Consider the following 24534-nt stretch of genomic DNA (forward strand, 5'->3'; position numbering starts at 1 on the left):
ACAATCAGAAACTTGACTACTAATGTTTGAATCCTAACTGTTTCTTGGGTAACTGTGGACACATCTGTTTCTGTGCATCTCTAAAATAAGGATAATGTTTCATATCTCAGCAAAGCGTTCCAAGGACAAATGCCCTTAATTAATCTGTGCATGGTCCTCACATGACAACTTGATGAGAGTTTGTGAATGATGGGCTAACTGGTAGCAGTGCCTGTCCTGATTTGGAGTCATGGCTTAAATGGATTTAAAAGGGGTGAAAGAGAAGCATGGGAAGAATTTAGACTAGAGGGGTGTGGAGTATCTCATTTCCCATAACACTCAATTACCAAATACGTACCTGATCTCCTTGACTACTGAACGTAGATGTGAGAAAGAGGAGGTATCCATTCTTTGTTGTTGTCTTCAGATAACATAATTTTGAGGGCTACAGGTGACAGGTTCACCTTTCCTTGGGTGACATTTTTGGTGTGCTACAGACAGAAAAGAGTATTTGGGTGGGTTTGACAAACAGAATTAATGCATCCCTGGAGACATAATGATTAAGTGTATATATATGAGCAGTAACGTTTAACTTGACATGCTAGCCCAGGCAACTGCTTCTTCCTTATCAGTCTCTCCTTACTGCTTCTGGCAGAAATAATGTTCTTATAGCTTGCTGTGGACTGAGATGAATGATTGCTGACTGCTGTCCACCTGTAAACAATCAGTACTTTACAAACGTTTGTTAAGTACTTTAGGGTTGCTCAAAGAAGAAACACATCCCTACAAATGCAACGTTTTCAGACTTACTATCACAGTGCTGTCATTCCCTTGTTCAAAGAAGGTGTGAAGGGAGAGATGTGTAGACTCAGGGGTAAAGGTAGACAGTCACTTACGTTCCCTGGACGAAATTACCTTTAGCACCATCACCTCTTGCTTCTGGGGAAATGAAATGAAAAGAAACATAGTTTGTTACAGAACATGGATAGTAAAGCCATGGAGATAAGCCATGGAGAAAATCCATGGAGGAATGCATAAAAGTTTCCTCTTGTATATAGTAACTTGATGGCCAAAAACATACTAGTGAGCCTTTGAAATTCCAATATTTTGCTGTTCAACTTGTGGTTAAGGAGAAAATAGAAATGTGGATTTCAATTGCTTTTTGTTGAAACATCCAGTGACATGATACTGCTCTTAGCTGTAAAGTTAGAAGAGAGTTTGTGGGATAGTTTGTGTAGCAGGCACGTGTTGAAAGCTAGGGTAAAATGAAGTTTGAATGTGATAGCTGGCAACGATACTGTAGGGCACCCTCTTCATGAAGAGTATTCTTTATAGAACGTCTGTTGTGCTGGTGCACTCGGTTGGTCATATTGCAACGGTCATCTTTGAATTATTGATGATTTGTTAAAGCTCTACCAGGAAGCAGTGGGAGAATTAAGCTCCCGTTCCCTCAGATGATTCCTCTGAGGAATCTAAGTGATCAAATGAGATGTGCCATGTTCCTTCAAACAGGAATTGCTCACAAGTAGTTGTTTCTTAGTAAATTACTTGTGTCCTCTTTGGAGTAAGATGTAGTATTTGGAATTATATGATGTTAAGCATGTTGATCATGTATGTGTTAGTATTATTTTATCATAAGCTACATAAGCCATATTAGCAGTGTTCCAGATGGTTATCGGTCAACTAAGGAAATAGGGACCTCATGTCAGAGATGCACACTGTAAGGAGATGGCACGTAGGTGGGGTAGGGAATGTTGAATGAATCCAAAGAAAAGGCAGTGCTGCAAAGATGCTGTCATACTCTGTTTCAGGCAGTGATTTTTGTATGGCTGTAAATCTGTTCATTGAAATAAATGGAAAAGCTTGTGTCCAAATGCTTGTTCTCTGGATCTGAGAGGAGGAGCAGGTGCACAACATCCCAGAGAAAAGCTGTTTTATAAATGTAGAGACTAGCTTACAGTAGAGTTTCTGTTTCGTCCTCTTGTTCTGCTGACCCAATTAAATACAGGTTTCATAGGAAAATACTGTTGTAGCTGACCTGGATGAGAGAGATTGCTTGAGAGGACTATTAAACCTGGCCCTCCTCTCTAAACTATTGAGTTCTGAGACTGACTTTAGTTTGAGATCCACTGTACTCATCTTTCTTTGACCCAAACCCTGAGAAAATGTAATCATCATTTAAAGGAATGAATTCCTTTGTGAGGAGGAAGCCAAGTGGCCCCAGAGAATGCCTCCCCACATGGAAAGCCACCACCCTCTGATTTGATGGCTTCCATGCTAATGCATCTTTCAAGGGGGCCTCTTTGTCCCGAGTTGTTACTTATTTGGCTCTTCTTTTATTTCAGTCTTAATTGTCATTAGCATGTTTGTTTGTTTTTTCTAAAGTCATCTGGGGAATAGTAGTTTATTGCATATTGTTGTGTTTGTCTAAAGGCAATTGCACAAGCTTGAAACCTAATCCTTGTAATCTTTCCTACTAGGGAGAGCTTGAGATAAATACTGCTGTATGCTTGGTGGGAGTGGGTCTCTACGTTTTTGATCATCCATGTCTAAATGTTGAGTAATACTTAAGGGAAAAAGTTCTCAAAACATTCCTTAGATGATTATTAGATTATATTTTATGTTTGATAAAAACTGGAAAATTGTGTAAATATTTGCTTAACATCCCACCCCTAAAGCAATTTATTTCCTTTCTGGCCTTCAACCCTCTTGCTCAGTGAAATGAGATCAGTCACTTTCTGTTTATATTCAGTTTCACTTTGCAGTTTTCATGTAAGTGTAGTGCGATTCCCCACTGCAGGGGAATATTTAAATAATAAGTGGGGAATAAAGAGGAAGGAAGGGAAAAAAATCTTTTAAAAATATTTTCTAGTGTCTTCCACATTTTAAAAGTAAACAAGTGCTATGATTATACTGCTTGCATGTGACATTCTAATAACTAGTGTTAAAAGAAGTTTTAAAAAATAATACAGTCCTGCTTTTATATAAATTGCTTGTCACGTAGTAAGGTCACACATGCTTGTCACATGTATGTTTATACATATTATATTCCTGTGGCTACCATGCAAATCAGCCTTTGTCAAAAGCGAGCACGTGTGAGAGATCTCTTTCTTATAAGAGGAAATCACTTTTGCATCTTGGATACTCCGTGGTGGTTGAGTTTTCTGGAAAGTGCTGACTTTTTCTCATAGACAGCAGTCAAAACTCACACAGGTCAACGGTTTGGCTGTTTTCTCTCATCTGAATTTTTCATTTTGGACTAACATAGAGTATGGGTCTAAAAACCATGGACATCGTACAAATGCTAGGTCTTGATTAGAGCTCAACTAGATGGGAGGAGAGGCTTAGGGTAACATTATGTGGTGGAAAAAGAACCATCAGAGTCAGTAAATCAATTTAAAAGATTGAGGAAACTTCTCTGCACCAACCAGCACTGAAGCATTTCTTTCATACACTGCAAAATGGGTGCTTCAGATGCAAGAGGTCCTGGGGTTTCTCTCGAGTCCTCTTTCTCTCCCACCACGTTTTTGCAATTAAATACTGTATGAAAATTCTGTTTCCTTTCCTTTTGTTTTTTGTTTTAAATGTGTTACTTTTTCCTTAATGTGTAGCAGCTGATTTTTCCTCTGTTGGCTCACTTGGGCACAAAGACAAACCTCCTTTCAAGGAATAGAGTTCCAACATTGTTGTTGATTATTTTAATGGGAAACCATCTGTGTGGTAAGTCAGGCTCTCCAGCTTCTTTCTGGAGAAGAAAAAAGGGATGTGAGTATTGTGGCCAAAGGTAAAACCCTTCCCTCTCTAATGTGGATGGACTCACAAAGAAAGTAGACATGAAGGAAAGTGTCTCCTCACCACACTAACGAAGACCTGACTTTCAAGAGCAGCCAACCTGTGACAGACAGTCCCTTGGGAGCACAACTGGCCTTCAGAGCATGATGCGCTCTCGGTGCTTCCCACAATGTTGCAGCTGAGATCTGCTGCTCCTCTGGGACACAAAGGGCCATTTAGCTTTCTAAGAGCTTTTTGCCCTTCTTTTTTCTGGCTTACCCCATCTTACCTTCCCAAAGTTTGAGATGCAGTTCTTGCAGGAGTCTTGTGCTTCCTCTCCATCCCCTTTTGTTGTTTTCGTAGCCTGTCAGTCTGACATGGTTTTGGCTTCTTTTGACAAACACCTTCAATTAGAATCACAATGTGGTTATCCCGAAAGAAAAGGTGGCCTTTCTTTTCTTCCTTCCTCTTTATGAACTAGAGTCATAATGTGTAAAAGCTTGGTGTGAGCTCACAATAGCACTTTGTCCTCTTTCACATCACTTGCCAAATAACTACTGTTGTGGCAACAGCTGTAACCAAGCATGGTGTCAGCTAGTTTTGCCATAGTATGACTGGGTGCCAATAATTTTAATATAATGTGAAACACACTCCCAAGCAGTGCAATGAGGCATCTGATTATTAAATTCCTTGAAATGTCATCTGGATGTTTTTGGGTTTTTTTTGTATCAATTCAGATCTCAGAACTGGACAGTGTTGTGATTAAAAGAAAAAGAGCAGAAAATTCGCTCATTATAGTAAACATTTCCAAGAAAAGTCTCACCCTAAAGCAGACAGGTCTGCTCTGCTTACATAGACAGCAACAGCAAAGGCTCTGTGAAGGCTATAGGGGTGGAGGTTATAATTGTGGCTAGCAGTTGTTTGCCGCTCTTTACTGTAGCACTTCCTCCAGTGACAATAAATGCTATTTATTTTTAGGCTTCTTATTGTGAACTACTTATAAAAACTAAAAGGTAGGAACCTGGTGAAGCATTTGTTTTTAATACATTGCTTACATTGTGCTCCAAAGCACAGTATTCAGCATTATTGTTAATGATTGAAGCATTAGCATTTAATTGTGTAAAGCAATTAAGAAGCTCAATATTACTACTTCTTGGGCTGAGTCCATTAATACAGCAAGCATTAGTATGAAATATATTGAAGAAGTTGAACAAGGTCATAAATGTTCTGTGTGCAAAGAGCACCTGATGCTTTTTTCCAAGCCTCTAAGAAGTAGTTTTAAAAAAAAAAATAAAAAAAAAAATAAAAACACAAAACCAAACAAAACCTTGCGAGGTGAATAGATAAAAGGCTTTCTTGGTTTAGTTATGTCAGTTTGGCTTTTTCTTGTAATTGCTGGGGTTGTTTTGTTCCTAGAGAGGGAACGGATGCCAAGCTGAAGAGGTAATTTCTGAGCACTGTTTCAAGATATTGTGAAAGTTCTCAACTTTTCTGTAATAAGAAAAATAACACTTCTCTAATGATGTCTGTTTATTGCATATTGTTCTTCTGTATGCAGTTCAGTGCAGCTGCCAGCAAGTACTTGAGAGAAACCCAGGGCTGAAAAAACAGGGTAGAGGAACCTGAGTAGCCCCGAGTACCTGCAGGCTGCATGCACCAGCTCCTCTGGGCGCTCTCAAGCGCTCCTTACCTTACGTCACCGGGGATGAAATCGAAAGAGATCATTTGAGTTTGATCCCAGGTGTCTTTACGTTTGAATCCAAACAGGAAAAAGCTCCTGGCAGCACGAAGCCGGGATTGGAGGTGTTGATACTCCAAACACATCCGGATGTCACTCTCCTTGCGTCAGATGGGCTGGCTGTGGGGCTCACTTTCCTTTGGTAATCCTGGGAGTTACTTGCACAATGAAAGGTCCAGGTTTTTCCGACCTGTAAAGAGTCATAGCAGAGCTCTGTATTTGTAAAGTATCATTAGGTGCTCAGAAGTGAAGAAGTTTTTACTTTGGAGGAACTCAAACCAAAACCCTAAATGTGGGTATTTCTAAACCTTGGAATCTGTATCCACATCTGAGTTGTGCAGGTTACATGTGCCAGTAGCGTATTAAACCAGTGTATGACATGGAAATTTCCCTAAAACTTGCAGTATTCCACATCCAGGTGCAGTTACAACTAATTTCTGCAGGCGCTGCTAGACAGTTTCCAAGGGAAAATTGTGTTTAATTTAATATCAAGCCAAATCCACTGTATATCTTCAAATCTCTACTTACTTTTTGAACACGTACAGAACAGAAGCAGCACAGGCAGAAATAACATGGTGTTTCCCAAAATTACTTGTTTGACCCTTAGCCTTGGAGCTAACCTGAAGAAGGAGAAGCGAGTTCTGTCTCTAGATCCACGCGGGTTTTGGCTTCTCTGGTGATGCTGCAGTCAGGGCATTTTAAAAGGATACAGTTGTTTTCAGTCCAAAAGCAAGTTGATTCTTCACGCATAGTTGACACCACTGTTTAGGCTGATGAGGGTAAATTTTAGGACAAACCACAGGAAATGGCTTGGAGAGGTGGAGGATATTAAGAAAATATTGTACTGCTGCTTTAGAAGTAAAATGAAACACTTTAGGCTCCATTTTCCCATACGATGTTTAAAGCCATTGTTTTGATAAATTTTTTTTTTTTTTTGCAAAAAAAGATTGCAACTATTGAAAACAAATGTGCTTGAAAACATATAGTTGTTCTTTGTAACCTCAGAACAAGACAAGTCACATAAAAATCCTTCTCTTCTCATGGAGAGCAGGCTGAGGTTTTGTGAAAAAGCATTTCTTTCCTCCTTCCACTGTCCCCTCATCCCCTGGTTTTGGACTAATTGTGTCCTCTTGAAAGTACTACTTGCTGTGTGAGCTTTGAGAGTGAAAATTGTTTGACTTTTTGTTTATGGAAGAGTCTGCTTTAGCTGGGAAATCAGACGCAGCAATAGGGACAGAAATAGCACTTTCAAAGCTGACGGACTGTATTCACTTTGGTATGTAGAGAATGGCAACAGCAGTCATTAGTATTGAGAGAATTCTGTTCTTTCTCTGTCTCTCTGCCCCTGTTGCTAGATGAGCAAGGGCTGACCTGAACTTTTGTTTGTTTGTTCTGCTGTGGGGTTAAAGATTCATGCTTTCCCCTCCTCCCCCCCAAGAATGTTTTATTCTGTTTTTGTAAGGGGGAGAATTCAACTTTTGTGAAGGCGAAAGAAAAATCCTTCCCAATATAAGAAACAGCTGAACAAGACCTAAGATGATAGATTATTTTTTTCCCAGCTTTCTACCTGTGAAGAAATACAGTATTTTTAGGGTGAGGGGTGATTGTGGAAAGCAATGATTGAACAAATAACTGCTTTAAGGCCAGTGCTAGAAACGCTTGCCAGTATAGTAATGTCAGTTGGAGGTGTGATTTTTGGCTGCATGTGTGTATTGGCAAAAGCCCTAGAATAGACATGGTTGTACCAGGAAGAGGAGGAAAGAAAAAAAAAAAAAGACCTTTGGCCAGTATATTCTATTTTGCTTGGGGAGGGTATAAACTCTAGCAACAAATGCACTTTTTTTTTTCTGCTGGTAAGTTGCAGCTCTAGTAGAAGCTCACGCCAAAATAGCTATGCTGTTGCAGCGGCAAACCTTTTTCATAGACTGAACTTCCTAACGTTAGCAACTGTGCTCCTGTTATTATTAATTTTAACAGCAGCAACATCTGAAGGTGATTTGAGTGCCTTAAACTTTGTAGCATTGTAATGATTTTGAATTTAGATTTGCATTTCATATACTCCCCATACTTAGGAGAATTGCAAATGGAATTACACTGGACTCCATCTTTTGCATGTAAGACATTTCTTTACAATTCTTTTTTAATGGCATTTTCCTAGATGCAACTCAAATAAAAAAATCCCGTGTGTTTTGCAACTGTCTAAAGGATGAAGAATGATATTATCTTTGGATATATTTTCTGATTCATTACACAACTGTTTATAGTGAACTGTGGTTCTTCTAAGTGTACCATAATAGTCATACCTAGGTTATGGAGATTTCTGCAGCAGTTTTTTTCTTGAGTATCTTAAATATATTGGGATTCTGGATAAGATGTTGTCACTACCTTGTGGGACTACATAGCCATACGTGTGATACCGCAGGCCTTCTGTGTGAACTTTCCTTCTATTTTACCCGCACGTTAGGATGAGAAAGACCTTCTTTCTAACACTGAAGCACGCTGCATCAGCCATCTTCAATACATGACATCAGAAGAGGTAAATACTTATTCCAGGTCCTGGTTTCATGTCACAAGAACATTTCGGCTGTTGTGTGATCTCTCCAGAGTGCTCTCACACTAGGAGAGCAACAACAATACTGTTCTCAATACTGTTAGGGAGGGGACGTTCAGAGATGTTGTGCAGTCTGCCCTCACCGACCAGTACTCTGCTTTATCTGCCACTGGTATTTCATGCCAACTGACTTTAAGAGAATATTTGAACCTTTTTGTTCAGCCTACTACTGCCTCATGGTATGGTACAAGAGAATGTTATGGTTGGATTTTTTTTTTATTATTATTATTTTTGCTTTAAATTACCTCTGACTTCATTGGGTGTAAAATTCAGCCAGTGCTGAATGCTTTTGAAAATCCCACCCTTCAGTTGGTTTTGGTTTTGTTGTTGTTTTTTTGTGTCCGATGTAGGACTCGGTAATATGTACTGGCATAACATCTCACTGGAGCAAAACAATGATTTATTGTGCTAATTACTAACATCACAAAACCACAGGCAGTAATCTTGATCTTGGGGGGGGGAAATAGTTTAAGACCTATTAAAAAAGATAGTTTATGTGAGTCTGGTAGGATAAAAAAACTAAGCACGTTGCGTTTTAGAGTGTTTCCCTTTCTAAGTTATGCTTTTCATAGCTTTTTAAAAAAGTGGGGGGAAAGGGAAATGCTGGGGAAGGTCAGTGTTTAATAAATGGTACACACATCTGAAGCTGTATTTTCAATATTCCCCGTCCTTCAGTCTCCCAGGCTTATCTTTTTCTAGGCTCGTGAAGTATAAAATAAACTAAAATCAATAGTTTTTTAGAATATTTGGACTTTCTGGCATTTTTTTCTTTGTTGCTCTGTGACTTGGACAACAAACACTGTGAACTGAGTAGCCTCAGTTTGTTAATCCCTCCCTTGGGTGCATCCTTTCTTAGTTCAGCAAAAACACAAACAAAAATCTACTGCATGTGGTCAGTACTCAGTTTGCTTGGGCTCATGTGTCTTGTTGAAACCAGAATATTTTCTCTCCAAGACAAGCCCAGCCCCTTATTCTTGGTAAGAATTCTCGGTTTTCATTCTGGATTTTAGCTGTTAACCCCTTTGCCACTTCAGCCTCAAAAATCGACCCAAAACCCATGGTATATATAAGGGAAATATGCATGTTTAATGTTTTGCTTGTTCAAATAACTGAACTGCATTTGTTCAAATTTAAAAACGCCCCAAACAAACAGACAAAAACCCTAAGCAAGCAGAAGATCACCTAGCCAAAACCAAAAATGAGAAATTTCCTTCTCAAAAGTGCAGCTTTCAAGAAACTTTGGGTAATGAATTATAAACAGGAGGTTAAAATGGAAACACACATCTGAATCTGCTTGTCTGATACCCAGTGTCTTAAATACTCTGGCTGAAAGCAAAAATGTAAAAGACGGACTAAATTCTGACATTTGCAGCTTCATTCACCACAACAGTGGGTGGCTAGCAACTTTCTGCCTGCAATGACAGGGTAAGATCGAGTCTCAGGTGGGGATACGAGGGAGTTCCTCCAGCTCTCTTGCTAAAACACACTCCCTCAGGGCAGCTGTACCTCAACTCTGGAAATCTAAAGGAGATTTAAACAAAAATAAAACTTAGGGCACCTCCCAGATTCAGTTGCAGTATGGCAAAGGTTTGCCCTCTGGTGTGCCCCTATACCAGCAGAGCAACAAGAAAGAGCTGGGCAAAACAATCATTTCTGGAGGAACGTTTAATTGAAAGCTTTTCCCTTAAAAATATCATCTTTCCAGAAATGCAGATGTGCATGATAATCCTATAGGGATATTAGTATTTGGCCTCTAGGATTTTAAGAGTCCTGTTCCCAAGGTTAAGATATACGGAGAGCCAAATTTTATTTGAAACTATTATACAAGACAGATATGGAAGCTCATGGAGTATTACATTGCAAATCACATGTTAAAGAGAGACACATGGCTCTTGAGCTATAAAATGAGTAGAGAAAGGAATGATATTAAAAGATATCTTTAACAACTTGTTTTACTCATTAATCTGCAGTTCACAAAGCATTAGTTGCAGCAAAAAATGCCATTATAGGATTGTTTCTGAAAAGCAAACAAGTATTTCAGACATTTTCACTGCTAACAAAGCTGTGTAACAATAGCAAAACAAATACTGGTGGTGAGCAATGTTTCTATGAGTAAATGTGTTGAACAGCTGCCACTTTCCACCCTTGAGACTTCTGCGTATCGATGTTGAAGTGATTCCTGTAGCGGATCTGTAATACACTTTGTGTTGCAGGGGGGTTAAAGGGAAGAGCTGAATCTGTGATACTGCGCCTTTAATGTAGATTTCATCAAATCAAGGGAGTCTTCTGCTAGTGGCATGACAGCTGGTTATGAACAAATACAAAGGTCTGAATGTGCCCTGTGGCAAAACTCCTGACCCAGTGCAACACCATCACAGCAAGGTGCTGCTCTCCTCCACCCTAACGCTCCCCTACATGGGGACTTTCCCTCTGCCAAGTGCTCACTGGGAAACACAGTGTCCTGTCTCTCCCTGTCCCTGTGACAAAGTCTTCTCCTTACCTGCACCTCCTGAACTGACATGAGGTGTTCTCAGATATTCACGGTCATTCTGAGACTGTTGTTTCTTACCAGATTTATAAAAAAGAGGGCATTGCAGCTTTGAAAAAGGCACTCAGAGGTTTATCAGAAGAATGACATTAGTCAGATGTTGCCAGTTGTGTCATTCCCAAGGGTATTATTCTGTTCTCATGGTCTGGATATTTTATATGACTGGGTTAAGTTCTGGTAGCTACAGATACAAGCAAGCAGCTGAACTTGGTAGATACCCTCAAATTATGTTTTTGGAAATGAGTATCATAATTTGCAGAACACATGTAAGCCTACTCCATTCATAAGCAATACAAAAAGATACAATGAATAGCATTGATTATCATAAATAATTGATTTAAAAGAGCATTGGTTACTTACCCTTTGACTACAGTTTATTGTTGATACAATACGTCAATCAATCATTGCAGGTAAACAGTTTTCCCTCCTGAAAAACATTTGCATTTTCAGAAAGGTGGGCATGCTTTCTTCCTTTCTTTCATCCCCTTTTCAGTGCCCCCAGATAGCATATAATGCGCTGGGTAGGACAATTCCATGAGTTAGGAAAAAATCCAGCTCCAGTACTCAATTTATATTCAGATCAGCATCTGGACTCCAAGTTTCCTAAGTCCCAGAAAATGCTGCAGTCCGAGGGTTCCCAAATCCAGTGTGCTCAGTTTATACCATCACAGAAAGTAGGAGCAATTTACTGTAGCCTCATGGCTACTCACAGCACGTGCAAGATAGGCTTTGTTGTTCAAATCTGAACACTTCCAACAGGAGAGCTATGAGAGACCCATTCCGGAGTAACCCCATGGTTGAACGCTCAGGTAGGACATCAGTTTTAGGGTCTCCTGGTCTCCTACCTGCAGTGGGTGATACAACTGGTGAGTTTGCGCTGGAGTCTCCTTCTTCCCTCTTCCTGGAAGCTGCTTTCTGAGCTGCAGCCGCTGTCTGTGTAGTCGGCAGGAACATGCCCAAAATGCTCTGTGCTTTGCTCTGAGGAGAGGAGCAGAAAATAAAACTGAGCAGAAGCCTGAGAAAGAGATTCTATATCTCCAAGTTGGCAGTAGATGAAAATCTCAGAGAGTGCAAATATTGGGGAACCACAGAAATTCATCTGGACTGTGAAGTACAGCCTGGGACCAATTAAAAGAGTGGATGTCGTAGGCTTTAAGGTAACTGTTAGCGTGGCCTGGGCCTGATCCTCACGAAGTTGTTTGGGTAAACCCCGACATGAGATGTCCCAGGGCATCACTGTCAAGGTGTGGGTCAGGAGTCTGTCTTCCGGCTCGGCAGGAATTTTGCCTGCGCAAAGTCCTTTTGTTAATTGCTGCCTGGCTTCCTGGGGCGTGGGCTCTAGATGTGCGTGTATGTACTCACGCTTTTATAAAAAGACTTTGGATAAGTGACTGTGACTTGAAAGACCCAGAAGCAACTTGTCAGCTGCCAAATGGGAGGCTCGGTAGTTGTTCCTGCCGCAGTAATCTCTCTTTGTTCTGCAGGATGGTACCACAGCAGATCACAAAGTTACTGAAGGGTTGCGTGGGCTTCCTACCCTTCTAGGTATGGTGGCATAACAGCTGCCTCTTGGCTCTGAAGCTTGCCTCTTTGTTAAAAATAAAATGTGCTTAAGTGTCACCCTTTTTGAAAGAATTCTGCAGAGTTCAAAGTAAATTATCTCAGGGATGATGATAATCATTGGCCTTTAATTGAACTGTGGTGCTTAAAATCTAGCAACCAGTTCATGGTTAATCATTTGAGTTCATCAGAAATAAGATTCCAGTTGGGGCAATTAGACAATTGCTTCATTACTCAAACTGTCTAATGATGTTTCACTGATCTTTCACAAATGATAATACAGTAAATGAACGATATAGTTTAAGAATAAGTTATTCCAGTTTTAGGTAGTTGAAAAGTGACTTACCAAAACTGTTAATGGAAGTTATTCAAGATGTGCTGTCTAAATCCTTTCCAATTAGTGTTGAGGTCTTGAAGGGCCAGTCTTAGCTTTTTATTAATATGTTCAGTTTATTAATGTATTTTTTGATATATGCATAGTGTGACTGTCTGGTACATCTCAAGGTGTTGCATAATTATTATCCTTTTAATTTGTTTTACTTGGGTCCTACTCCTTCGTCTTGCTTAAAATTCAGAAATATTTCATAGCTTAATAACTTAATAACTCATTAGAAAGCCATGACATGTACTTGAGGTTACCTCAAAGGCTACCCATATTTAACAGTAAACTTGAGATAATTCATCGAGAGTATGACTGTCATTGACCAGTTTAAATATTTAAGGTTATGTTTTGACCTTTTGCCTTACATTTAAACCATATGGAGAAACTGAAATAGATTGTATACAAAATTGGGATCTTTATCAGATGGTTATGGCATTAGGAAACAACAAAAAATGACTACTTTGTCTGGTAATGGGACTACATAGATATAATTTACTAAATGCACACTTTTATAAAATGTTGTTACCTTATTCTGTTGTAGATATGGGTCTTCCTCTTCCTTATTAAAAATCACTAATAAAAAGAAATTCTGCTTCCAATTTTGGAGAAACATCTGTGGCCAACAAATTATTGCCTAAATATGATACGAGATACAAATCGGGTTTTTGAAAAACAGGACTAATTAAAAATGTTAATGGCGTCTTTCAGGTCTTTCATGCTTTTATTTTGCCACATATAAAAACGGCTTGTTTTGGATGCTTGAAGTGATGTTCTCCTGGGAGCCTCTTACTGAGATGTAATGTACAGAACTGAGACTGAAGGAGAAATTGCATCCTAGAGTCACAAACAAATTGGAAACTTTACAATGGCCTGTGCAGTGGAAATGCAATGTGACTTTAGTCTCTGGCTTTTCACACTTTTCTCAGACCATCCACTGCCGACTGTAGACGTTTCTCATGAGTGAACAAAACTGTAGTTTTGCACCCCACCCAGCTGTGTGTACCCCTGGTTTTGTCCGTGCTGCTGGATACACATGATGTTTCTAGAGGTTGGCAATGTGATTGTTTCCCATTCTCTCCCTGTTGACGTCCATGAAATATTTCATTTCATTGAGTTCAAATGCTGTTCTAGAAACAAAATAAGCATGTTTTAATTAGCTTATGTCATAAAATGTAAGCTGTCATACTGCATTTACCAGGATTCCACAGATTTCCATTGCCATCCTGTTTTGATTTAACTTGGTAATTGTATCTATGTAAAAAGGCTCAATGATAAGCTACCCATGGAAAGGGCTAATGACAGAGGGATGGAAGGAAGATGGGGAAAGTATTTTATTCCCTGGCAAGGCTTCAGTATTGTTGGCCTTTGTGCAGACCATCATCCTTGATGGGTACCCTTCCTTCTCTTTTACTGTCTGCCAGTCTATGGATGGCATAATTTGGTGTCTCAAGGGATCATTAGGTTGAATAGTGACTCCAGAACAGTTTCTAATATGCTTCTCATACAGCACAGCTATCCTTCACACAAGGCTGGAGGTAACTTTGAAGAATGTGTCCGTATTCTTCTGTATCACACCTGCAGAGAAAACTGGCCTGTTGCTGCGGTATTTTAATACGGTGAAGGCAACTTGATCCAAGTTTCCCAGCTGTTCTTGTGGACAACTGGTGACCCACAACTGCATAATCCACAGTGTTTTGAACTGACAGCTCGATGATAGATGCTTATTGTCCATAAGATGTTTTGAGACTGGGCAGTGATGTCTAGGTCCTAAATGTTGCAACTTTTTTCTAAGCAGTTTGTTATTTTGGAGACTTCCCCTGAATGGATGCATGTATTTCTCATCACATATAACAGTGTGTATGTGTACTTCTTTGTCATAGCTCTCTTTTGTCTCTGAAAGCTTCTACCTTCCATGAAACTGCTTAGAATCTTCCTGTACCTTCTGAGATTTGTAGGAGTTAATTAACTAATTTATTCCCCAGTGGGTTCTGCACCTCATCAAGTGCCTCCCAATACCTGTGACCTCCTGTCCTCCCCACAGTGCTGAGTGCTGGCCAGAAGGGCCCTCACAGTTGTTCCCAGGCAATGCCAGGAGCCTTTGGGACATGATATGTTTTTGCCCTGGAGAGGAAACTGTAGAACCACTTAAGGTCTTGTAGTTCGTGATAGCAAAAAAGCTTAATGCTGCCCTTGAGTACTGGTTCCAAGCGCCATTGTTTCTTTGGTGAAGTCTAGATCATGAGACACAATCAGCATCAGGATGCACTGGGAAGTGGTTTGGGGGTCTGGTTGTGTTATGTAATGGCAAGTTCTTACAGCAGTGAAATTTGAGATATCTCTATGGGAAGCTTTGAGGCCCCTTAATTCTGTAGTACATGGTTCTCAAAGGCCTTTGTGGACTCATTTAACCTGTATAGCATTAAGTGTTTTTTCTCCTAGCACCTGTAGTTTGGTTCACATTCCTCTCACCTTTTCTTACTTCTAGCTCGTGCCAAGCTCTTTCCAGAGCTGCTCTGCTCTCAAAGACCTTTTCTGCTAGGTTTTGTTCTAAATAAGTACAAGAAATGTCCTTACTATTTAAAAATTAAAAGCATATCCAACTTTTGTCCTTTAAGAGAAATTTGACCTCGTTTTAAGAGACAATTAAGTAATGAATTAGAAGCTGAAGATGTTGTGCTTCTAACTTCTGCAAGATTAAAAATCTTGTTAAATGAAGAATTTGTACTATGAGTAATACAGCTTTATTTTGGGGAAAGGCAGGGAGAAGTACTCAAGTTTGTATATAACGCAGCTATAACTTAGCCCAAATCTTTCCTTAAAAACTGGAGCGAAACTGGGACTTAACTTTCACTAATTGCAGGAGCAGTCTAAGATTTTTGTCTGGCTGTGGAGCTTTTGCTCTATTTATGCTATAACTTGGAATTGCTTTCTAACTGTTTCCTAAGGAAGCACAATTTAACCAGTTAGCAGACTGATTTAGAGGCTGAATTCCAATATCCTTGTTCTGTGAATGGTTCCATTGGCTTAATTGACTCCTTGGGAAGTAAGGAAGTATTCAGAGTAAAAGAGATGGACCTCAGGTTTAGCTAGTTGTCTTTAGCAGCCAGCTGAAATACAACTTCTTGTACCTAGGAAAACAACGGTGCTGTTCATAATTCCATCCTCAAGACATATAGTCACTAATATAATGACAATTAAAAAGTTTTATTGATGCATATATTTCTTAGTCATCACACATCATGAAGTACTCTAAGAAACCAGAGGATTCTTTGTTTAACAGCTAGGCAGGTAACACTCTAAGAAATCTTTCATTGTAATCTGTGTAATTCAAGGTTTGAAGCAAATTTTATTCCCCAAAATAAACTGACAAGTGCATGAGGTGAGAACACAATTAAAAATGCCCTGCCAGTTTTATAAACAGACAAGCCAAGGTGCAATGAATTTCTTGAGTCCTCGAGAGACCCAGTAGGTTTGTGACAGGACCTCAGGAGCTGCGCTGGAGAGTGTTGATCCACATCAGGTTCTCTAAAGAGTAATTCAAGCACATCTTGATGCATCCCAGAAAGGAAGTAGAAACACCTTTCCCATGCAAGGTAACTGCTCTGATACTTCATTTGTTTGATGAAGAAAGCGTGCATTTCTGTGACAGGCAACAATGAACACAACTTCTTAAAAGCTTTTAGAAGAAAGTTCTTAAAAGATGCCATGTTAATTACTCTTAGGTATTTTTCAGTTTAATGATAGCTAAATAAGGTGCTTTCACAGGGTTAACTTAATCAACAGCTTCCTAATTCAAACAAATATCTTCTCCAAGGGGTTTAAAATTTGGAATTTTTTGTTATTATTAAATAGTCAGAAATGCTTTTGTCAGATAAGGCAAGAAATGGATTGTTGAACCCAGAAACCTCCTGCATACTATTCCTGAATACATTAGCATTAAATAATTTGCCTTCCAGACAATAAATTTGGAAAATGCTCTTTAAGGTGGGGGTGATAGGGAAAGGAGGATGGAGACCAGTGAGATAGTGGTTAACGCATTCACTTTGTAGTGCTTGCAGCCTCTCTTCAGACATGCTGTAGCCTGTGATGAGAGTTGTCTGTTCTCGGCTGAATTTCTTTATAGAAAAACCTAGCCTGGTGGCTTTACTTTAAAGAGGTCATGCACTTGGAAACTCAAGCTGAATATTACAGGTCTGAATGAGAAGAATTGACAAAGCTCTGGGAGGAGGAAGTGTTTCTTCACTGGCCTTCACTTTCAGGAGGTTTAAAACTCTCCAGATTCTCAACTAAACTTTTTTTAAATAATCAAATGAAGTTTGTTGTGTTAACTTTGATGTAGACCAGTGTTGTGGAAACTCATCCTTGAGAAACACGCAGCCCTTCTGACTCTTCCTGTGTCCCAGTAATGCTTTTACAATTCCGCTTGGTAGGCTGACTTTAACTATGCTGTGATAATTGTTTGCTAGCACTATTAATGAGCTCTGAAGCTTTAGTAAACAGCAGATTAAATTGATCTGACCCATTCTTACTCAAAATTGAGCTAAATTAACAAATTAGTAATATTAATGTGATTTAAATGTGATGATGTTACCCTGGATACGTTTTATAAGGATATGGCCAAATGGGTAGCTGGTGCATTTTCATGTACAAAATCCAGAGTCTGCTTTGAATGTTTATCTTAAATTTGTCTGTAAACACTGAAACTCCATTTCAACCACATAATTGCCTTTTAGTATCCTTGCGCATCAGCTGTAAAATGTCAAACAAACATTAGGAACTTCAGCAATGGATCCATTTTATGAGTGTATAGTAAACTTTTTCATCCTAGTAAAGTTTATTTAGGTATCATAGGCTGATAACATTCTAATGCACAAAGAAAGCGTGTTTTCTTTCTTCTGGATCAGACAGTGTTCCCCAGATAACTATCCTGAAGTAAAATATAATGAAGTCAGCTTTAGTTTTATGAGCACTAACATCGTGTCGTATGCTGGCAAAGTTTATAAAATAACTAGATACATACATTACATTAATATTAAAAAAGAACAGGGAAATTATAAAAAGGTATTTAATGGGACATGAGAAAAATATAGCTTCTAGATGACGATAATGGGAGAAACGTTTTCCTCCTCTAAAAAGAAATAGTGAATGTGAGTAAGAAAATCTAGTGTCAGCAGGGATCTGAAGCTTTTTCTCACAACTCTGTTCAAATTTAGTGAAAGTGAGTATTCTTTCTGTAAAGCTTTGAATCATCCTTTAAGTTTCCATTGCAGAAATCTTTTCTGTCATCCTAGGTAAAAATCCAACCCATCCCCACCCCAGTTCCTGAATCCTATAGGATTTTTCCAATGGAGTGATTAAGAACACTCATCTCTTCACTTTCTGCCATAATTCTTAAAGAGCCATGGGAGAAAAACAGACTTTAGAGGAGTGGAAAAAATTCCTTCTAAGTGAAAGCAATGCCCAATGTTACGTGTATGTCCTGAGTGCAGAATTTGAGCGTAGGTTGCCTCATCCCTTCTTTGTGAACTCTGGCCATGGGGTGATGCTCTCACTGAGGCTGGAACTATCTTGCATTTCCGAGTAGCCTGGAATGGGGCCACCGACCAATGTGTTCGGTCTAGTGTTTACATGGGATCTGTTTGCGTAACTGAAGGAATGGAGTCTGTGTAAACAATTCCCATCGATTATGACAGCTAATGCTAGCTCAGCAGTATTAGACTCAGTACTTAAATATTCCAGGCTGATATCTATTTGTTTTGTTACTATACTGGAGTGTTTATTAATAAGATTTAGAATGTAAATACTCTTCTCTAGTGCTCAGTGCTGAACATGCTCTCCTTTTAATAGGATTTTTGTTCTGTCCTTGTAATATTAGCTTAAGAGCCACTGATGGCACAACTTTGTGCTAATTCAAGCATTATTACTGCCTGTGTAACATGATGCCCTGAGTCATTCAAAAATAAATATGAATTAATTCAGTGTCTCGATGGAAGATGACACAAATATTGTAGCAGGCCCATAAATTGGTGGTCATTGTCAAAACCACAGTGGCTTTGACACGCAGATCTAGATACAAAGAGTCTGCAATCGTTTCCGATTTACCTTGTTGTCAAGCTGACATTTCCCCTTGCTTAGCCTATTTCTTAAGCTGTGTCACCCCCGTTCCAGTCTGCTGTCTCTCTGTTCCAGCAGCCGTTTTGGTATTGTCATTTCATTGAAGAACCACATAGGTGAGATATTGCACGCTTGCCTGAGGACTTTTTCCTACTAGTAGATCTCACTCACAGGGAACCTCTGGTGAATCTGTTGCCATATTTTATTTGAGAAGCCGTTGTAACTCATTGTAGTTGGCACCAGCCCCAATCAAGCTCAGTGCCAAACTTGGTACTGGTGCCAGTGGTCTGTTATCCCTGGCATAGCTACACTGCTTCTCTAAAGGACATTAGCTGAGTCAACAATAGCGTGTTTCCGTCACTACTGCTACATTAACTCTGGAAGTTTTGCTGGAAAAATAATGTTGGCAGGGTTCAGTTTGGTTTTGTCTGTCTTGTTGCTAGCCAGCATAGCAATGCCAGAAAAAGATTCTCGTGGAGACTAAGCATTAGCACTCCAAAAGTGGTGGATGCAGCTGATCAGCAAGTCCTTCAATCTGACCAGCTTGGGGTTGTGCGCAGAGTCCTTGGGAAAGGGAGAGGCCACAGTGCTGTTCTGTGGCTGCCAAAACTGCAGACCCCCTAGCCTGGAGTGACTGTCCTGCTCTCGTCTCTCCTGAGCAGAGCAAACTTGAGAGGTCCAATGTAAACTCTACCACCTTCTCCTCTTCTGAGTGCTGCAAATACTAGCAGGGGACTCTGGTCATCAAAAGCTGAAGGTGGTTCTTAAACCACCATTTTCTTAGCTGTTCCACCCAAGCTAGATTTGGCCCGTGCTCTTTACAACCTGACCCTCACTAAAACATATAGTCGTATTCAGAATTTAATAATTTATGTGATCGCCTGGGCTTGTTCTCAATTTTATACAAGCTCAGTGGCAGTGAAATCGGGGGAATTTAACTGTGGGAAAAACAACAGTAGCAAAGAGTGGAGCTGGTGTTTGGATTCCCTCACCCTCCCCCTCTCTGTTTCTACGTGGCTAGGAATGTTTAATCATGGAAGAACACTAAAGTTAAAGAAGAAACACTGACTTTAAGCTCACAAGGTTGTGTGTTGATATGGTACAGTTCTTAGGCAACATTGTCCTGCAGTACCGTAACCCAGTCAGGTAGTTTAAGAATATGTTTCAATCATGGTTCAGGAGTTCCTTCCCTTCATGATTTTAAGAACCGTACCATTGTTATCTGTCTGTCTATGGTTTTCTAGACTGTAGTTGACCATGATAATTTTACAGTGCAAATTAAATTCTGCTTCCAGTGATTTTTCACTAGATCTCATTTGCTGCTTTCCTGCACAGGTTACAAAGTGTCACAACTCAGTAGTACCAATTGTTAGTTTTTTCATTTAATGGGTAGATTTAATGTTCTAGGAGAACCTGTTAACTTAATGGTAGCATTTTTAGGCTGTTGCATAGCATTTAACTAGTTATTATTTGTTCTTTTCTCTTTGAACGTGTCTAGTTATACTGTTCTGGCATCATTGCAAATACAGTTTGACAAGTAAAGAAAGCACTTGTGATTTTGTGGATAGTTTGAACTTTAAGTCTTTATTTTTCCTTGTGTTCGAATTATGTAACATTTCTAATGACACTTCACCATTGGTAAAGCTTCCATAAATTCAACAGTTTTGTAAGGTTAGAGTCCATGAAATCTGCCACTAGGAAAATATTTTAGATATGTCAGTATGTTTAAGTGTGCTTTGCTGACACTCTCCTTTCAAAAGGTTTTATCTGGTGATACCATTCACCCTTGGTTAAGCTCTGGTCGTGCAAAGGAAATTTGCCACTCCTATCTTTTAGGGGCCTCCTTCCAACCATGGGATTCATAAATCAGAGCTAAACATAGCAGCCAGGTTAAGGAGAGGCTGAGCAGGGACTGCTTTCCACCTCTTCTGCCAAAGCTGCAGTTCTCCATCTTAAATAGAGACGATTAAATACCACCCACATGTCATTTGCGTAGATGCTACATATTTTCCAGGGGTCTTAACTTAGTTATCTTGGAGATGCCAAACATGATTCCTGCCCCAAGCCTGTTACACAAATCAGTGCGTCTGTTTTAACCTGTTCTGTCCATCTTCTCAAATTATTACTAAGCCTGGCTTTGAAGGGCAGGAGGTGGGTTATCCCTCAAAGCTTCAAGCTGATCTCTGGGCTGTATCCCTGCTGCAGTCCTCCTTGCCCCATTGGTAATTCCCATGTCTCTGGATTTTAAGGCAGTGACAATCTGTGGCTGTTTCAGCTTCTAATTTTACTGTTTTTATTCTTTGGAATTGGGTTTTTTCCCTGTATCCCAGCTAAATTCACAAAGGAAACCAGGTTTATTCATGCATTGTGTCTGGAGTTTAGGAAACATTCAACAGTGAATTAAGCTAGCACGGCTGAAGCAGGTTCTACTCATGGCTGGACATACTGCCTTTCTTTGGGAAGTCAGTACAACCACCGTGGTGATAGTGGAACAGGACGTGCATTTGTTCCTCCACCACTGTTTATAATCTGCTATACTAATGTAGCCTGACATTGGTTTAATGTACAGTATAATACTGGGCTGTAAACTGCAGCTGTTCACAAGCAGATTCATTTCCCATTCAGCCACCCTTCCGGAGAAGGCGATAACCTCCAGGAGCCCAGTGTGTCAGCGCTCTCTGTCCATCCACATCCCCATGGTGACCTCTGGTTTTGCTGGCCACTCAAAGGGCTAACCGGAAAAGACTTTGGATGGAGCTCACGCTAGATCATAAGATAAATAAGTGCTTATGAATTCAGGGCTCACACGGAGGTAGTCTTCAGTAGCTTTTCTGTATTTTAGCGTATTGTGTAAGTTGGTAGAATAGAGCTTTTGGTCATTTATAATCAAACCAATTACCTCATTTAGGAGAGAAGACATTAGATCTACACAGTAGCTTCTCTTCAATGAAAATGTCATTGCATTTAGATGTTATCTAGATTTCCTGCATAAGAGTTGGAACAGAGCCAAACATTACATGACTCCAGAAAAAAATACTGCTTTAAAATTTTACTTGGCTTTTTAGAGGATGATTTACTTTTTATGAGGTGAGGATAAAAAGGAAGGAACTATGTGACAGAGAAAGATACAGAAATTATTTTATTAAGGGTATCTGAGGAAAGTCTTACAGGAGGCTTTTTTCAAAAAACTAATTTATTTTTTTTTTTAATGAAAAGTGTATCTCATGTTTGCTGTATCTGTCAAACTATGGTGAAGGAACAACACTTACATACATGTATACAGTGATGCTGGATTATATCAGAGCTCTGTAAAATCTACAAATTCCCCTTGAAATCATAGATACACTGTGTTTCTACACCTGAATGCCATCTCCATTTTGAATGCTGGGCTAATTTACTTTCTCCATTGTTGTCTTATCTCCAATTTGGGTTGAGATTCGCTGGGAGGGGAGAAGGTGCTAACAGTACAGAGTGAGTGACAGGCTGGCTCCTTTTCAAAAGATGCTTCGTAGCACAATAGGATGGGAGCAGCTTTTGAAATCCCATTCATTCTGACTTCTCGACACAGGCTTGGGGTCTGCAACAATAAAATGTCCCCTGAGATAGAACAAAAGGCCAGTTGTTTTAGCACAGTCCTTTAAAATATAAAGTTTTGGAGAATGTGCAGAGAGCTTGAGCAGGGGAGAACAAGCAAGGCAATCTCTCCTCAGAGAGGTTCCTTTTTTCCTGAAAGAGACCACAGAAAGAGAGAGGCTTTCTGCATGAGAGGAGGAGAAACCATGATTCAGTAAGTTACATAGAATCATAGAATGGCTAGAGTTGGAAGGGACCTTAAAGATCATTGAGCTCCAAACCCCCTGCCATGGGCAGGGACACCTCCCACCAGAGCAGGTTGCTCAAAGCCCCATCCAGCCTGGCCTTAAACGCTTCCAGGGATGGAGTATCCACAGCTTCCCTGGGCAACCTGTTCCAGTGCTTCACCACCCTCACAGTACAGAATTTTACATGGAGCAGGACTGTGTGCAGTCCCGTCTTGGAGAAATCCAGTCTAAGCCTAGAGAGTACCACAACACGGTATGTCAGTGACATGCAAAAAGCTGGACCTTATTTTACGTGTTCCCAGGCATTTCTTGTGAACACGTGGGGATAGAGCAAATGAAACAGAAAAATTTGAGTGCGTTTGCTGTAGGCCCCTGAAGAATGAACCATCATAAACTGCTCATCAGATGGGAGCTCTGTGCACTGGAATGCACTGAGCTACTGGGCAATCTTGGTATCTCAATAGAGGTCCTGGGCCAACAGCCCCGGTGCCGTTTGCTCCTACTGGTGTAAGGACGACACTTGTTGCAGTGTTTCCATAGGGGAGGAACCACAGTGTGACAGTCGGTTGTAGTTTAATCTGCAAGATTAAAAGTAATATACATTTGTAATACAGAGTAGAAGTCATCAGAAGAATTGTGCAAACCCCTGTTCCAAAGTAACAGTTGTAGTTAATTTCTTTGTTTTACTTTTTACATACGTTAACTGACAACAGAGAACTGGGTTGTACCATCTAGCAATAAACCACCACACTGGAACATGTAATCTGGCTGGACTTCTTTCTCTCTCTTCACCTTATGGAATGTGGCTTCTGCTGTTTTTTTTTTTTTTCCTGTTTTTTGAAGTGAAGGTGACACTTCATGAGAAGTGTTGGGAGGTCTTAAATTTGAAATCTGTAAATGAATGGTATTTTCAGGTATTTTTGTTGTCATTATTAGCAAGTCACCTCTGTATTAGATGATTAAAACCAAGTCAAACTATCAAATACATATCACTTAAAAATAAACACACTTTTTGAATACCAGCCATTTTGCTAGGTCATAAAAAGACAGATTTTTTCAGGTGATATTTTTCAAGTTCAGAAATACCTTATTTGAGAGAGAAGATTCAAGAGGCACCAGTTTATACATACTGCTATTCTTTTAGCATAAGCTAACAAGAACAGTATTTATTAGGGTAAAAGAAAACTGTTTAAGATTGGGATCATTCCCATATAAAAGAGCCTCTAAAAAGTACCGTGTAAAAGTTCAATTTCTGTTTTCTGTCAAAATCAGATGGCACACCCTGTCATGGGAAAATGACTAAGGCATTTTGAGACCCTGAAGTTGTGGAGCGATGTATGGCAGTTTTTCCACCCTTGGATTAGAGGATGCAACTAGGTAAAAGCAACAGTCTCCAATTGATTTCTTAGACTCATATAAGTTTGGCTTCTTCTATAATCCAGGGAAATTCTGAATTTACTCTAATTTGTTTCAGGAAATCCAACCAGAGCAGTGACTATAAAGATCTTTTTACATCCCGTTCTAGTAGCTTTCTCAGTAAATGCTCGTTTGCAATCACAAAGACCAGAGATCCCTATAGCTTGGAGAAATAGTGATTGTCCGATAGCAGGTCCCATGTTTTTAATTCTTAATGTTTATTTTTTACCTTAAATCTTGTATCATTGCTGCTGTGACAATTTCATGGCTCGGGGATTGGTTACAAATCCCTTTTTAACTGGGTTTTTTGGTGACCAAAAAAGGGAGAAGGGCGTGGAAAACTGGTGATTTTGTGCACATTTTAATGATGCTCCTAAAGAGCGAAGTGAAAACTGGTATATCTTGTTCCAATTAGGAAATTTGCTTGCCTTTATTGTTGCTGTTTACAAGGAGTGCCTTTCCTTTTGTTGTTTACTCCTGGTTTTAAGCTGCAGTGTTTACCTACACAACAGGGCAAAGGCAAGCTACCGTTACTCCTGTGTGAAGAGTTTTAATTTAGTTAGCAACTACTAACAGCAAAAATATAAACCACTG

At 39.7% G+C, this 24534-nt stretch overlaps 1 protein-coding gene across 4 annotated transcripts in view; it reads left to right on the forward strand.

Annotated features, from left to right (window-relative positions):
• The window catches only part of VTI1A (vesicle transport through interaction with t-SNAREs 1A), a 279979-nt gene that overhangs the window by 191535 nt on the left and 63910 nt on the right, over positions 1 to 24534 (forward strand). Inside the window, exon 9 of one of the 4 annotated variants that reach the window (XM_074158915.1) lies at positions 7160 to 7174. The exons of the other annotated variants lie outside the window; for them this stretch is intronic. Within the exon in view, the coding sequence (XP_074015016.1) occupies positions 7160 to 7174 (15 nt within the window). The remainder of the gene's footprint in view (positions 1 to 7159; positions 7175 to 24534) is intronic. 4 annotated transcript variants of the gene reach the window in all.

This window comes from Numenius arquata, chromosome 15 (genome assembly GCF_964106895.1).
Source record: "Numenius arquata chromosome 15, bNumArq3.hap1.1, whole genome shotgun sequence".
Classification (NCBI taxonomy): domain Eukaryota; kingdom Metazoa; phylum Chordata; class Aves; order Charadriiformes; family Scolopacidae; genus Numenius; species Numenius arquata.